Raw genomic sequence first — 18,380 nt, forward strand, 5'->3', positions numbered from 1 at the left:
CGGACGGATGAAAGACATGTTCCTAGACTAGATAGAGAAACATTACTAAATATGGAATCTTTTTAGCTCCAGATATAAGGCGTGTTCAGTTCAACAACTAAGTAGATATGTAGTTGTTTTCAACAATTTCTTCCTTGCTTGTTATTTCTTCCATGATAACTTTTATCTGATAAAATTTGTAGTGAATGTTTACGAGTTCTATTAGCAAAAGAAATCTATTTACTACCTTTGTATACTCACGTTTCATCGCGGTAAATAAGCTGAATGCAAGTACAGATACAGACCCATGTAAATTTGATCGAAATACAAAACAATTAGGAGTGTAGTAGTGGTATAGTAAAGTATTTAACTAGTTTTTTTTACAACAAAAATAATGTTTATCATCTCACCATGCGTAATCTTCTTTTACTCGCCAGGCACGGCAGTTTCTTCGCTGCATTGTAACCTTTGATCCTATATGAAGATGTGATTTAAGCAGACGTGTACCTAGTATAATACGTGTTTCCGATTATCAAGTAGGCGGGTATTATGCGCCTCCGTTCTTTCCGCGAAATCTCTTAAGTAGATAAACTTTACGTCAAGAAAGCCTGGAAATTTTTGTAGACAAAGCAATTTATACGGTTACGTCAAAACTTGATTTATCTCGTATAAGAAAAACATGTTTTCTCAAAAGATATTATTTACAAATAAGCTTGGCAATCGAGTTTAGCTTTTATTTACTCCGACGTATTTACTGACCACGTAATAATGACCTAAAATCTATTTTATTGTTTTTTTTTTGCAAATCTTACCTATAGCTAGGTACTGTCTTCTAACATGACTACAGTACAGCGGCCGACGGTCGACTGATACTGTTATTGCATTACGTCTACAACTTTTTTTTTCACGGTTTTAAAAAATATCAGACCCGTAACAATCGTTTTGTTTCTAATCTCTTTACGAGGATAGTGGGCGCCTGCTTCTTTATACAAAAGTAGTCCCCATTTTCCTCTTTGGATAGTAAAACGAAAGTGTCGCTTGACTTTTTTAGATTTTTTGATACGAGAAAAATCCAATTCCATAATATAATACACATATCTAAAAAAACGAATCAACAGTCTGTACACAAAACGGACTGGGCGTAACATTGTTGTTGTCAATATGTATTTTATACACCATTATTGGTTACCAGTGAAATTTAGCACGAAATGGAACGCATAAGAGCTATCATTACATCCTCCAACGTGCCCTCGCCAGTAGAACAATGATCCAGAAAATCTTAAAAACTATACACGTTTAGAGATCAGCTTACTCTGGTTGATAAGGTGTTTTCGGTAAGGATTTTGGAAGATCAGAATCAAGACGCGTACATTACACGGTCTGTGGTAGCATTTCGGGGACTTATCGATTTGGGCCCGATTTTAAAGACGTGCATCGGTGTAGGCACGCACCGGATTTCGTAGCTTATGATTGGATAGCGGTACAAGTACCACAGGGGCTGATTTGTATTGGTTTTTGAGTTAGGACTGGATTTAGTTTTATAATCTCTAATGTTCCTCCACGCATAACAAAAATAAGTATGTAACAGTATCTAGAAGTTAACTTACTTAATTTTCTTGCATAAAAGTAGAAATTCAATTTGAGTTTTCAAAGCTCACATGGTACCAGCCATGAGATAGGGCAAAATACTTAGTAACTATGTTAAAATATTACATTTGTAAAATTTTTGTTTGAGACTCGAGTCTTCTCTAGAATCTAAAAAATATAAAATAAAATTTGCTTCCGATTTAAAGATTCGATGTCATGGATTAGAAAAACAAAGATATTGGAGCGATAGCGATAAAAATAAACTTCAAATGGATGACGAGGTCTCCCTGTTACAGAACACGAGTTTTTTTAATACCACGTATGGCGTACCACGGTGGCCAACAAGCATACGGCCCGCCTGATGGTAAGCAGTCACTGTAGCCTATAGATGCCTGCAACTCCAGAGGTGTTACATGCGCATGTCATGAGTCCTTTGGAGTCACGCTCCTGACGTACTCGGTCATCCATAAACTCGCTTAGCAAATTGAACGGTCAAGAAAACCGCTGTATTGCGACCCCGAGATTCATAACAACTATGCAGAAGAAAGGTATATACGTAATAAAGTACGATTTTATGATATTTTTTGCAAGACTTAGGTCATATATTTACCTCGATACTTTAGTTCTCGGTAATCAACTGTTACATTTAGCCCCTTTTGTTGGTTGTGTTTACTGTTGTCTTGACCAAATTCGCCGTCCATCCGGAAGGCTCCGCTTATTGAATAAAGTTCGCGATATTTTTTCTGTTTTTTGGAGCAAGAACCAACTTTAGTGACCGACATGCAAAATTTTTGGGGCAAAAAAATAAACGATGCGTATTCTGCAGACTGCCCACTTCGATCACCTTCAAAGGAAACCGTTACTGTGGTTTTAATTACTGCGTAAAAGGAAGGAAATTAAATTACTGTATAAATATCTTCAGGTTTTAAAGCAAATGAAATAATGCGACAGATCGTTTAAACGGTTGAATGATATGTTCTTTTATCTGAATGTAATTAACTGCCTTTATAGCCTGTTATCATATCCATCGGAACGAACAAATAACTCACTAATATCTACATGGCGTTCGGTGCCTGTTCAGATGTTTTTAACACCTTGTATTCGTATATTCAGATAGCTAGTAACCTACCTAATAGTCCTAATACCTATTTTATTTTAATCTGGTTTTAAATAGGCTTATTTGAATAAAAAAAACTTCATGTAGTTAAGTAAAAACTTCGTTCTCAAAGTAAAAGCAGGTACTATTTTGGAGATGATGTAATTAGACCGCATCCAAGCACATTTCAGTTGAAAATACTTGAAATAAAAAAAATCGTAGCATCTAGTGAACTGTAAAAAAAGCTTTCGTGGTATTCATACGAAATTTCATATTACACAACTGTAAGTATAGTATTGTAGAGGGCTGCGTTCGCGCGCCCCGGCGAGCGGCGCCGGCGCAGTTCCGCTCGTATCGTCGCCGCGGCCGCACGCGCGATGGCCCGCCTCAACGTTCTGTTCGCGTCCGCCGTGCTCGCCGCGTTTGTCGCGCCCGCCGCCGCTGAACCCCCGCATCCGCGCCTCATCGACTTCAACCCCTGGGCATGGCTCCCTACCAACAGGAACCGTTCCCCCGCCATCATGGACTACTTCTTCCCACCTTCCCGAACACCCAAACAATCCATGCTAGACCCACCCGCTGACCGCACACCCCCACAAACAACAGTAACTACTGTTGAACCCACCACCATCGAAGAACGAACGACCCTACGTAGAACCACTAAAACTAAATCGACACCCGCGATCCATTCCACCGCAACTATTCAACCGAAAACTAAAAAAGTAACCCATAAAGCGCCGGAAACTACAGTGGAATTCAAAACTCAAACCACTAAAATCGAATCACCAGTTCCGACCAAAGACGCGACTATTCCATCCACTTATCGGCCGACGAAGCATTACACGATACGGCCGGTCGTGCGGACGACGGAAACGCCAACCGTCCAAGATACAGAGACGACGTTGGACACGGATAGTACGGAGACAGTTTCCGAGTACGACACTTCGGGAACGACGGCCGAAGGGCCGAAGGATACTGCGTCGACTTTGAGCACTGGAAGCGAATCCAGGGCCACGGATCCTGGGACGAGTACTGCCACCGTGGAGTCCAGCACGCAGCCGGAGACCACCGTCTCGGACTCCGCAGACAGCCGCGAGGGCTACCTGCCCCTCCGCGACAAACCCGCGCAGAACAACGTCAAGATCAACGATCAAACCAAAAAAGAGGTCAGTGATTCAAACGTTGTTTTTCGTAATCAGTTACACTCTAATAGCCAAAGCTTTCCTAGTTTTACGGGCACTGAATTCTATCATTAGCGCCGATTTAACGGCGTGGCCCTAAACGTAAATAATGTTCGCACTTTGCGCAAAATATGTTCTAACACGGGCGTAAATTGCGGGGAAGAGCTGTGATATCACCCTCCGCTGTCAGTTCATAGTCAGCACATAAATATCGCCTAATGAGCCCTTAGAGAAAGGTTACCGACGTTGCCGTGCATTCAACAGAAATGCTTTCCCACATTAATTGTGCAAATTAATATGAATTATTTATTTCTTAGCAGCTCTATCTGGTTGCCTGGAATGGTAGAAAAAGGCTCTGCAATAAAAAGGGCTATGTTACGCTTTGTAGACATTTGTAGCCTAGAGCATTAATCGTAAATTGCTCGCTGTGTGATATTCTGAATAAGACAGTTTAATCAATGATGCCGTTCACCTGCCACGGGTCATCGCGTAAACATAATGAACTCAAACCAAATAGTGTTTTATTTGCTAGGAAACGCTATTTCTCATGTAGAGTTTTCTAAAACGTTTAGTTGTAATTATTCGTTACATTAGCTAACACTGTTTAAACAGTGAACTAAATTGCTAAAATATGCGGACTTCATTCTTCGACTATTTCGCCAACATTCCATTATCCATAATTGCACAAAAATTAAAATAACAATGGAATACATTCGGGTGCAAGTTAAACAAAAAACGAAGTAATTATCATGTAGGAACTTCCATTTTCAGTCATTAAGCTCCGCTTGTAAGCCCGGACGCGGAACTTGTCGGAACAAACTGCTTATACTACAGACAATGTAATAGATTATCTTGATGAGCAATATCTGAGATATTCCTTTGTGTTATATATGATTTTTCTTATGAAAATGAAGAATTATACAGCGGTTATAGATACGAAATTTTCCGAATGAAATTCGGCAAAGAAAGAATTACATAAACACTAAATTCATTTTATTTTTGTACACTACGAGTAACAGATGAACTGGAATGGATAAGATTACAACACCTTGTAGCCATCATTATGATCACATGACAGATTAATGATATTAAGTAAATTATAAAATAAATGTAACTTTAAAAAATCTAAAATAGGGCTTAGCTTAATATAATGAATGTCTATAAAACCAAAGTTCAAGTGTTGCCTCCGTAATACCTACAGACGGAATCGAGCACAAACTATCGAACAATAGCAAATATAATAATAACTTCTTACATAAATCGTTTTCCATTCATCAAATACTGTGAAAGATTATAAGAAAAAACAATGTCTAATCACATCGCGCGGTACTTTCCTGTCATTAGTTACTTTGTGGTCACTAAAATAGTCGCCCGCAAAAATTTGTCCGGCAACAAAATTACTTTGGTTAAAGACGCTATTCTTTAGGAAAACTTTCTCTCTTATGCAGTTAATCTATCATGGTAAATGAATGAACGAGCATTTTCAAAGTTCTTTTGTTGAGCTCTGACTTGGCTGTCACTTAATTGGTTACAGGATGTTAGGATCTGGACAAAAGAATTCCACTTTAAAATTATCTTTAGGAATAACATGTCTACGAGTTTACTAAATAGATGACTAATATTATTTCTGCAGTTCGCTGTGAACATAGTGAAAGCTTTTCCTTTTTGGGCTGAAAAATTTATAACAATATAAATTCTTTGAACTTTGAAGATGTGGATGATTGAAAATAATACTTTGGGTGAAATTAGAGTGATAGCATCATGGGAAAAATTAATCTAGTTAAAGTGCATTAATTGAATCCAAGCGCGGTTCATCTCGAATAAATCTCACTTTCGCGAAGTGAAATAAATATTTTAAAAGGTCGCATCGTTACTAATCGTGCCTAATTAATCAGTAAGTAAGGTAGAAAGTCCAAGTATCTATCTATTGCGAATTAGAAGAGAAAGGGGCATAAGTACCTTACGTAGGTACCGAGAACTAGGTTGTTCTCGCCGTAAACAGAAATTGCACCGACGAAAGTGTTTCGTAAGGGAGTTGAAATACCAATAATTTTAACATTGTAACGACAATAGTTTAAATATTGTTGGATAGACATAAAATCACCTCTCTAAAGTACTATGCCGATGTTACGACTTTGATATGGTGATTACCTCTTTCAAAACACAGTAAGTATTACTTGAATACCACAAAAGTAATTATTTTGAAGACTGTTTACCTATTTGACAGAGATTACGTCGGTTGGACCCTGAGGCTTTACAGATTAAGTGGTCGAAGTCATATAAAAAGAAAGTTCCGTATTGTTTTTCGCCTTTGTAATGTTGATCAAATTTTCGCACAGTGGTTAGATTTTCATCGGACATTTCACACTTGGTCAAAACAAGTGAAAGTTTCATAGTTTCGTCGTTTGCTTGCGGATAACAATTATCGATTTGAGGTCGTTATAATAACGATAACTTCTGCCCCCGAATATCTCACTTTTGTCTTGGAAAGTGACTTATCGTAGCCATTACATTTTCTTGCAAATGTTACTGCCAATCTTTGCATATAAATACGCTTATTATGAAACAGATTCAGCCGACGAGTCAGCATAGTGTGTTTTGTTTTATTTAAATAGGCTTGGCTAGACAGATACGCTAGCAAATATTCTAATGTTATATCTTTGTTACCGGCATCTAATCATCAACTTACCTCTCCAGCAACAGTTTAATAGCCGGCATAATGATATAAGCAGGTAGGTAATATTAAATTTAATAGTGGCTATCTGCGTTCAATATGAAATTGAATAGATGTTTAATGATGAACAAATAGTTATTGACAAAGTTCAAAATATACGAGCTTTAGTTTAGCTACATATGCTTTCTTTGGACAACTGATTTATAACATTTATGAAACATTACTAGTTTTATTACATACTCGTATTCGTCGTCAAAGACGCTGTGTCAATGCCAATTGCACTTTTTTGTAACCTGCCTAGGTCTCCCCCTACTTTAAAGCGCAAGCAATGTGTGTTATTAGAGCGAAGTAAGAAAATATCGAATGGTGTGACAGGATCTCATTACCGCTAGTCTGAGTGGCAATATCAGATCAGGCTGCTTAAAACCAGAGACTAATAATTAATATGAACAGTCTGTAGGTATCCTAGAGTCTCGTGCCCCGTTCGACTTGTAGTTGGCGCCAGTCGGCGAGATGTCAGATACAAATGATGGTGCTTTGACCTTCACTTAAAACCATAATGCAATTTAGAGACCGTTACAAATGTAAAAATGTTTGGCCTTACAGCTAAGCACGTAAAACTACACCTCTATTTTTAATTTACGTTGTATAATACTCGGTTGTATATTACTTGTATAATAATACTAATATTTATACTCGGTGTAGTCTGACATTATAAAAACGAAACCTCACTAAATGTGTTGCTCAGGTTTTAGCAGTGTTTATTACTCCCAAGTCTCTGTTTAAACTAAAATAAAGCCACCGAGCGTCGTCGGAGCTGGCTAATGATATCCTCCTTCTTATTGGTTTATTTACGAACATGATGGAATGCAAATGCAATATGAAAGTACCTATTCCATAGAATCTTTATCATAACTTTTTAATGGTCTTACCGTGTTTTATTCCGCGCGAGAGTTCTATCTCGAATCTTCGCTTAAATGGACGCCGAGACGTAAATAACTTAATAAACTCGCCTGGACTCGTAGGGTACTAGTTATTCAATATTATGGAAATAGAACTGCGTAAACTTGCCAGTGAAAATTCCAAATAAAGTAAAGAAAATAAGTCTTTAAAATAACGTACTGTGCAGTCAACTGCAATAGTAGAAGCGGGCAAAAATAAAAGATACTTATGGCTTAACAAATACATTTCTAGTTCTCATAAAGGCACATATTCTTGTGTTGTAAGTAACACCTGTAACTTTAAGCTTTAAGGAAGCCTTAAGCTTATAGCAAGGATGGATGGAATTTGTAACTTAAATAGAACCTTCTCCTGTAGACAAAAATCCTGCGACAACTAAAATGATATTTTACTGAACTCACTACACACTGCATTAGGTATAGGTACTCTGCCGTATTCGAACTTCAAGATATTCACAAGAGACGACACGTACTAGATCCATTCTAGATACGTTATAGTTTAGATTTCAACTAGTTCTCTTTTGCAGCGCGATTCGGGCAACCAATGTCACTTTTACGATAGATCGTGTTAGATATCTATTAGATGTGAATTAGATCTCTAAGTAATATCTTGTGAAAATCGTTCAAAAGTATCTCCAGAATCGCGGAAATGTCAAATTTGACAGGTTAGATCTTAAACAAATCGTTATCGTATCTTGGCGATGTTTAATAGGTATCTATTACAAAATCCGAATCGGGCCCCTAATCTCCTGGCTGAAAGTGGATACATTTTACGATAACTACCGTAATTTGTAAACAGGCTTTAAACCAGCGCGGAGTTCCCAAATTAAACAGGGCCCCTGTGCCTTTAAAGCTATGTGAGGAGGTGAATAATTACTAATAACATAATAAGAAAAAGTAGAGTACAATATTTGTATCAAGGACGCCTTCGTTTGAAAACCCCTGCTTTAAACGTTGGTTTACTATTGTAATCTCGCTCCATACGGTCTTGAAGCACTTAGTTCAAAAGTTATTGGGCTGTAAGCGAAAGATACGGGTTCATACAGTCGCTGTGTGATTGCACATTGTTAACCTCTATTACACACCCTTGCTTCATAGGAAATTGGATTTTCAGGATAGAGGGGATTGTGACACTTATTTTGTTGGATCCATTGGAAGGCGATGTAGTTGGTTTAATTTTGTACTCATAGTGATTAATTTGCAAGATTCGTCTCTCCGAATGCAGCGTATATTTCTGAAGGTTAATTACTTATTCTGTTTTTTTTTTACATTTTAGTATAATAGTAGTGGGCGAGACATTATCAATTCCTATTTTCGTATTATTTATTCCAATCAGTAAATACACTGTCAACAGTAATGTCATTAGTATAAAATAATTATATTCCAAGTTGTCGTAAGTGTCTGGCCCAGAATCCATTTGGTAAAGAAAAAAAGAAAAAGCATAAGCATCAATAATTTCAGTAGCACGTTTTCGAAATGCTGAACTGCTGCAAAAAGTTGTCGCGCGCTTCGAAGCCTAAGCACCATCAAGAAAAAGCAAGTTTATCTCGCAATGAAGGGCTTTCGACAAATGACGGTGGTACAGGTAATAACATAAATCTCGTCAACAGATGTGGAATGATTGAGAGGGATCTCGTCTCGTGCCGCGAGTTTTGAACATCCGTCGCGTGAGGCGACGTGACGCTTTACTTAAGCGGTTTATATACGTCATAATGACTGAATGAATTACGATGATGGCTGGCAAAGTTTTGTTTCATATTGGGGTACGTGGCCTTATGATATTATGACAGTATTTTCGTAATCAGTACGCTTCGCCTAACGTTGACGATTGTAGTATATAATACGAGTATTTGCTGCAAAGATTGGTTACGTCAGTCACCTGAGAGCGCACCAGCGACGCTCTCAGCAGTAGAAAGCAGTCGCTGTGGCCGAAAACGGCTAGGAGATGATGATGATGATATAATATTGCACAGTGATAAAGGGAGCAGGCGTTTGGAGTGCCGGAGACAAAACGCATCGCAGAAAAACTGAAAACAAACAAGTGAATAAAAATGCATGGTTCTACTATATACCAATATCTTTTGGATGATCAATTCATCATCATCAAATCATTTCTTACAAATACATGAGTCAAAATTACACATTAAGACAAACAATTAATAGCTAATTGAGGCTTGCAGCGCGTTTACCAATAACGCTTTTTTTATTTACTTAAGTAAGTTCACAAAGTTCTTAGGTAACAATAGAAAACTACCTAAGAAGCGAGTTTTTCCAAGTCAGTTGATACGAAAGTTGCTCATTCAAATAGATAAAAGTATTTGTTTGTTTGAATAGTAAATTGACTATGAGTGTTTCTATGATTTAATAAGTCCCCCTATTTGAATGTATGATTAATTAATTTATTTTATAACATCATGTAACCTTCATTCTAAAGAAGCCAAATTTAAAGGCTGTCATCAAAATGTTGATATAAAACGAGAATTTTAGAATATTAATAGCTCCATTTAATCGAGAACAACCCTTTTAAAGAGGCTTGCTTTAATTGAAATTAATGAATCTTTGCATTCATCAGATTATATCCAAGGATTCTAAGATGAAAAATAGTTTCATTTCAAACTCTCGTGGAATGCAAAGAATCTTCGCATCTGAGACTCGATTCCAATTAGATATGTAAATTTTGCAAATCCTTTTACTTTCGCAAATTAATAACGTAAGTGAGAATTTTAGAATATTCCTCTTAATCTATTGAATTACATCATCATCGCTATTTATTTCTTGTTGAATAATTATAAAGTTACGGAACTGCATAACATGGAAACAAGTCTAAAAAGCTAGATTTTTAATACTAATATGGTGATACACAAGCGTACGACCCGTTTGTTGGAAAGCGGATACCATAAGGCATTAGAACTCTCGCAACACCAAAGGTGTCACTAGCTCGTTACCAACTCTTTATAGGTATTACGAGAGTTCACTGTGTTGACCGGTTTCACCACTTTACCGCCAAAACTATTTGGAGTTTGGATTCCTTAATACTAACCATCAGAAACACAACCCCACATATAGGTAATTGTGACAGCAATACTGTGGTAATTACCGGTGGACTTATCCAAACAAGTTTTACGAATTCTTAGCTACAATTTAAGAATTTTACGAATTATTAACGACAATAGATGAAGCAAATTCAACTTTTAACAACAGACTTGGATTTAACAAGATAAAAAATGATGTAACCGAGAGCGTGTCGTATGCAATTACTTTTTATAATTCACTTTACGTAAAACGTGAAAAATTACGTGAACTTGCGTCCAATGACATAAACGATTCGTCGGACCCAATTAAAGATGGCGTTACGTGATGTACCGGTACCGGTATCTCGGTACATTTGGCACGCGATCGCACATTGCTAAGATTTGTAGTTCCCAACGCTTGCCGGATCGCTTAGGTTCATGAATCTAGTATTAAACTGGATTGGGCATGAGTGGTGGGGATAACTGACAGAACGGGATAGACTTATGTATCTTTCAGTAGGAGTAGCAGCGAAAGCGCTATTATTGTTTGTCCTTGTCACAGTCTCACTTTTTTTTTATTCCCCACCGTAAATTAGTATAGTGATTGGTCGAATTTATTTGTTGCCCACCATAACAAATAAATTCGACCAATCATAGCGTTGCATTGCGTATGTTTTGTCCCTCACGGAGGCACGCGTAGACCACTTCTATGGGATGCTACCTTCTATGCTTAGGTTAGAGTTAGGTAATCCAGGACTACTTAACTAGGAGGTATATTTGTGACATTTGCAGTGCATCTGGCTCATGTTCCAATATAAGGGCGCGAAAAGCGTTACGAGTGGTATGAAAATGTTAGATTACGCCTTTAAAAGAGATAGTGTATATACGTCATTTAAATGATGGTTTAGGTGAGGTTTTCATAGGCCGAATTCAAGCGATTCCACCTATAGTTAGCATATTTGGCTTATGAAAACGCTTGAAAACGTACGTACGGCTTGATTATTTTTTTCGTCACGCGACATTTCAGTTTTATTGTTACTACTCTGAAGGCCACACTATATTGGTTCTAGAGCCCGCTTCGCCCGTCGTTATACAACCAACGCGAATATACTGTAAGATAAGTTACCGTTTCGCGCAAACCGTCTACCGCGGACAGTTATCCCGAAACGCGGTGTCGCGATAATTAAGTGATAATTGGGGTAAGTGTGAAATCAGGCGGCATTCGAGATTTTTCAAGACGTGTCGCGATATGGTTGACGGGTTATTTTTAAAATTTTGGAATGATAGCATCATATAGTAGTGTATAGTAGTGTAGTGGATTACAACAGCATTTTCAACGGACCCCTTTGCCAAATGTTTATTTGGGAGTCTCTATTAGGTGACATTCGGATGGCAACTTCAGCTACATTCTGTTACTGTTACGGCATTACGGCGTTGAAACGTATAGTTCGCTGCCACATAAATAGGTACCGCGTAACGCCGCTGCGGTTGCCTGTCACCTTACTTATTCAAACATGTGTCATTACATTCTACTTTGCTTAGTCTGAAAATCCTTAGGAGGAAAGTACGATTAAAATAAGAATGATGGAGGAAGACTATGCTAGTATAAAAAATTATGTCAAATAAACTATATAGTTTCCAAATCCAAATGGATTCATAGCTATATATATAGCTATGATGAACGTAAGATTAAAAAATCTTCGAAAAACCATATTCTCCCCTCTTGGTAAGAATCGTATGTACCCAATTCGCAGTCATAAAGGAAGCTTCAAAAATCACAACCAAAACATCAATACACTTCCAACTACCATTAGCATAAGTGTCAACGTTTATTTCTAGTTCGTTTAAAATTCCATTTGGGTTTAGGCACACACATAAATCTAACGTCTAAGAAGAAGGATGAGCCAGAGAATATGTAAAGCAAGTAATTTACGCGCAGGCGGCTACATCGTTACCGAGTTGCGGCAAAAAGTTTACTTTAAGTACTTAAAGTCTAGGTACGCTACTAATGCCCTATTATACGGGACGTGAGATTAGTTAGGGAACTATGGTTTAATTTAATAATCCGGGACAAGTGCGTCTACCCTTGCAAGCGTAAAAAGGGTTCTTCAGGCTGGTCACGGTATACCCAAGTGTACTTAATTACTGAGCATAATAGAAAACAGAATACAAAAACTTTATTTAGTTCGTTAACACTAATAAATCACGAACTAACTCAGTTAAGCGGCCGGCCTATTATAAAACAAATATGAACGCAACAAATGTTATTATGTAACGCAAAAATGGCTAAACCTTGTAGTACCTATAACTGTAGGTATATGTAAGTACTTTTATTTGACATTGTATTTTATTATGCTAATTTTAATTAACTTAATTGTTAATTCTTATTTTATTTTTTAATTTTTAATGTAATTATGAAAAACGACATGTAATATGAATGATTATGAATATACGAATATGAATATGAATATGTATATATAACTACTGGGAATTATTTTTCCCAGTAGTTACCACTGGTAACAACTTGGTGTTAACTAGTGGGAATAACCCAATACAAATAGTTAAAAACCGCATTCTAGAAAAATTTCTAGTAAACTGCCCCAATCTTAAAATCATTACCCACGCGACTGAAGAATCCGGTACAGTAATATCAATATACTAGTAAAGCAATACATATAATAATAGAACAGATTTATCTCATACCTGTGGGAGTTCACGACTTGATAAGGAAGCCGAGCTTAATTGTTTGCTATGGCAGAAGGTAATAAACATTTCATCGTTCTAATACCACCGACAACATTGTCAATTGACATTTCATGAACCTTATGGCGAAGACATAAGGTACATCTCTGGTTAGTTAAAAGTTCTGTTGTTGGTAGATAAATAGCAATCGGCTCTTAACTAATGATGGGACAAGGTGTGTTTCTTATGTCATTAATAACACTTGTAGGTTTTGGAATGGGTGATTGAAAATAAATCATGTTAAATGAAAACGAAATATATTTCATTCAGAACCAATAATATTTTATAACTATCATATTACACATTTACTGATTATAAAAAAAAATATCGATTGAAAAATTAATGTGTAAATTGTGTAATGTCTAAGAAAAATCATGCCCTCGAGTAAACAGTATAACTACACGGTGTTTTACGGCGCCATACGTTTTTTGGTAACCGAATTGTTAAACGTCGACTTTTGATAACCATAGTATAGTGCATAATGTATAGCGAGTTACCATTCCATTAGCGGCCATGGATACATTATGAATAAAATTCATTCAGAAAGTGGCCATGTCATTTTACAGCTCAGTGTATGTTGAACTACGGCCTGATTTGAACTTTAAGATACGTCAAAAATTTGCTAAAGATACGACATGGAACGAATATGTCTGTGTCAAAAGTGACGTTTCTTCAAACAAAAACGTCAGTTTTGACCCTGACATATCCGATCCATATCGTATCTTTAGCAAATTTTTTACGTAAGTATCTTAAAGTTCGAATCAGGCCTATAGTGTCTTATGTAGGCAAAGTAAAGTACTAATCTACTAATGCTGTCAAATTCGAAGACCTTCCCTTAAACTTGACGCCTCTTCTATAGTTAATAACTTTTAGCTATAAACACTAAAATGTTATGGAAATGTATAATATCACACCTCTTCCGATCACCGTTAATAACTTTACAGACGCTTTAACAATTAAGAGGTGTAACATGATTCGTCATCAAACTAAACAATATGAAAGCGGAACTAAAGAGTTTAAATCATATTAATTACACGCAATTCGTTTCAAACGTAAATATTTTAATCGCGTTTTGATGAGCGAAATTGATTTTGATGAACTCGTCGAACTCGCGTTTGTAAAGAGTATTAACGTCAGGTAACTGACATACAATATAGATGAATTCATTATCATTAAGGTTATATTGTGTGTGATGAACATATTTAATGTTGGTACTTAATGAGTTACGGAACAAACTACCGGCTATACTGTACACAACTTTCGATACGGACTCTACTTTTATGCTTTTTCCTATCATTATCACATTATGGCTGTTAATCATGCTACATTAATTTTATCTGTAATGAAATTATAAAAACTGTTAATTTAAAAGATAAGGATAAAGGATAAGGATACAAGGTTGGTAGAGAGTTAAAATCGTGGATTTATGGCTCGACCACACTCAAGCGTAAAACTTGTCAAAGACGTTGACACAGCGTTTAAGCAACATGTTTTGTAAAAACGCAACGTAGACACGTCACTGCGTGAGCGCGTCAAGTATCCTTAAAATATAATAGTAGATAAACTGGACAACTTGCAGAAAACGTCACTAAACATTACGAGCACAGAGACGGCAATAAACTAGGCGTTTGACATGTTCTAGCACATACATTGCGCGAGTTACGAGAAATGTTGACAAGTGTCAAGTGGTCAACTGCCGAGACAAGTGCAATTTGTACAGCGCCCACCATGCAATTCCTTGCAGCCGCTGCTATTCTCAGAGTTTGTTCAGGTATTTTTACGGGCTCTGCTGAGTGCACCGATGAAATATTCTAACCAGTAAGCCAGGCAAGATTTATTACATTAAAGTTAGATGATATTAGTATTGCATATCAGCCGAAGGACATACGGGGTTATACAAAATCTGTCTCCGAACATAGACCATCATAGAACATTTTCAAAAGTTTTCTTATAACTCCTCGCCGTTGTCCTTTAGCCTCCTTTGTCATTTACATATTTATTTGTTATTTATATAATGTTTATATAGTAATAAATGTAGTATATTTTTATATCTTATATTTGTAGTGTATGTATTTTATTTTATTTTTATTATTTGTTTTATTTTCGCGCCACCCGTTAACTTGAATCTGTTTCGCCGTCTCACTATCTGAAGGTTGTCTGGAAGAGATCGCTATTTAGCGATAAGACCGCCTGTTGTTACCTACATTTTTGTACCTGTTCATACTTTTGTACTATTTCTTTTGTAGTGTGCAATAAAGCATTTTATTATTATTATTATTATCTCGTCCAGGCCCCGTAGACAACATGCCAAACGCTAACGCTACGTAGCGAACGAAACGGAACTGTCACTGTCACCCTAATATGGACGAGTGATAGAGAGACACAAAGCGATTGGCTAGGCCGCCTGATCTATCTTTCGGATACTTTTATGCGGAGTAAATGCACCAAACTGCACCTTCACCCTTGCCTCGTTAATCAGTAAGTCATGCCTGTATGTTCAAAATCACCTCATCATCATTCCATAAAGATGTTTCCAGTAGCTTTTACCAAACCAAGCATGTCATGCAAGTGAAGTATACTCTTCAAAGGCCCTCGATGGTATAAAATTTCACTCCGCGATTATGATTGATCGGTTTATAATAATTACTCATAGGCATCTATTTGTAGGAAGCGTCAAGTTGTTTGAACACATAACTCATCAGAATGACAGGTCATTAAGATAACATTCCATCAAAAGGGAAACTTTTCGGTCTGAGTTATTGGCACTATTAGGAAAATTACGCCCCAGAAAGTTTTATGGATAGTTCGGAGGGCACTGTGTGCTAACTGAACTATAACTGACGAAACTATTATTGGTGGAATCTTGTTTTATTCTTATAGACGTTTATGTAACTCGATTTGGTAACGTTTAGATAATCTCTGAAGATGCTATTACAATACAATATTCTTTGTTATTCGCGACAATTATTCAATACCCAAAACGTAAATATAATAAACTGAGGTAAACAATAGTTGACTATTTGCGCTTAGGTTGGACGAAATAGTTTCCATCTTTACAGTTAACAGAAAAAGAGAAATTAGTTGCAACTTTTAATTTAAATACCGGTACCGATATCTAATTCTTGAAAATAAATCGGATGAAAAGGGCTCTAAGAAATAGATCGTGGTTAAAAGTTTGGCTTAACACAATTGTATAATATTCAATGAGTAAAGTGAAATACTTATACTTACTCATCTCACCTTATCTAAGCTAGTTTCTGCATATTCAGGAACCACCGAAAAACTATTAGGTAAGTACCTCTAAAATGCACTCGGTAAAGCGGTAGGTAGTACAAACCGATACTCACTTTGTAAATTCTACAATTTTTTACCGACTACTTTAATCATACCACCCGTCAAAGAGAATAAAACAGCCGACCGAACACCGATATCCGATAAATCGAGTTAGCATAATCATAGTTCGATAAAATCACCGATATTGATCTATTAGCCGATCTGCGTGATTCGTGACACAGCATTGTGGAGCCACATCCATGCTTTTAGCATTAGAAAGCAAAAAGTATGTTAATAGGGTGTTCGATGTAGGCACGTAGAAATCATTTTCGCACTCAGCTGCTCGTGGACGTACCGTGTTTGTTTTTGCTTCCCATCTTAGTGTTGCATTGTTTCAAAATTGGAGCTTAGCTTTTACGGACCCAGGTTACCATTTGGTTGGTGACTTTTCGCAGCCTTTGAACGGTTAAATTTTTGGAAAATGTTAAGGTAGTTTAACTGGACACAACGAATAATACTTTTTATTTCGAAAAGCATTTGCGACTGCGAGAAATGCGTTTGTATGAAGGTGCAATTAGTGAGTTCTGAGCAAACAAATTCACGCGAGTAAAGCTAGTATGGGACGAGGGATGGAAAGCTAAGCAAATATGGGGTACATGTGTCAAATGAAGTGTAGTGTCAAGACAAATGGAGTGCTCTACAATGCACAGTTTAAATACGACAATATTTGTAAAAGCTTTCTATATCTATGAGATTTGATAGTTTGGAGATTTCTTTGACAATTAAACCGTTCTGGTGCTAATGCATAAATCGATTCAAGATATAAATATTTCATTATTGTTTTGTAGTATCTTAATACCTATTTATAGATTCTATGGCGTTAATCACACAATAAATGATATTCACGAACTATTACTCGCTTCGCTTATGGTACAATTTTAACAAACTATGTATGAACAAATAAAAGAAAAGGTTCAGGTCGTGTCATACCAGAAGGTTAAGGAGTTGGCAGAGGACCGGATGAGTTGGAGATTGCTCCACCGACAAGAGCACAGCTCTTAAATAAGAATAAGAAGTATGAACTCCAACCTATAAACGAGGTATTTAATTGCTTCAAAGGATCTTATTAAAGAAATCATAATACATTCGAGGGTATACTGGTAACTAAATATGTTTCAGATGAACCAAAATTATAAGTAAAAAAACTATATTACCTCCTATGCGTAATATGGACGCGTTTTAAAGCTATCATCCGTAAATAACAGTCCATTATTTACGTGTAACGCAAGTATATCTTAAAATGTGTATCAGCATCAACTAACTATTAATAGTGAAAGTAGATAATCACTTAATTCAGTAGAAACGTCAAATAGGCGTGACTCTTTCTCACAGTAGTCCATCATACCATTGAGGTTAACCATTGTGGATTAAGGAAAAAATACACATCATCAAATCTGACAAAGACTTTTAAATATATCGTGATTTGCCAATAACATGTATTTTTGTGAATCTTTGTATCTAATTTTAAGATTGGTGTATTTTTAGCTCCATTGTGTGATTGGAACCATACAAATGAGGTTGATGTAGGATCAGTTTTGCCTTTGGTGTATATTGTGGTAGTAAATAATAAGTTAAATGTTCATATAAAGTAAGAAACACGATTACGACAAGCATTCCCAATTCTCACTTTGTTTTTAGGGTTCCGTACCCAAAGGGTAAAAACGGGACCCTATTACTAAGACTCCGCTGTCCGTCCGTCCGTCCGTCTGTCACCAGGCTGTATCTCACGAACCGTGATAGCTAGACAGTTGAAATTTTCACAGATTTTTTTGTTGCCGCTATAACAACAAATACTAAAAACAGAATAAAATAAAGATT

General features: G+C 36.7%; 2 protein-coding genes across 2 annotated transcripts in view; one reads left to right on the forward strand and one right to left on the reverse strand.

Moving 5' to 3' along the window:
- LOC134656432 (elongation factor-like GTPase 1) overlaps positions 1-18,380 on the reverse strand; it is a 232,131-nt gene that overhangs the window by 68,748 nt on the left and 145,003 nt on the right. The gene's annotated exons all lie outside the window — the stretch shown is intronic.
- Positions 2,921-18,380, forward strand: part of LOC134656436 (dystroglycan 1) — a 151,802-nt gene continuing 136,342 nt past the window's right edge. Inside the window, exon 1 of the mRNA XM_063511969.1 lies at positions 2,921-3,828. Coding sequence (XP_063368039.1) covers positions 3,040-3,828 — 789 coding nt within the window. The 5' untranslated portion in view covers positions 2,921-3,039. The remainder of the gene's footprint in view (positions 3,829-18,380) is intronic.

The sequence above is a fragment of the Cydia amplana genome, chromosome 18 (genome assembly GCF_948474715.1).
Source record: "Cydia amplana chromosome 18, ilCydAmpl1.1, whole genome shotgun sequence".
Classification (NCBI taxonomy): Eukaryota; Metazoa; Arthropoda; class Insecta; order Lepidoptera; family Tortricidae; genus Cydia; species Cydia amplana.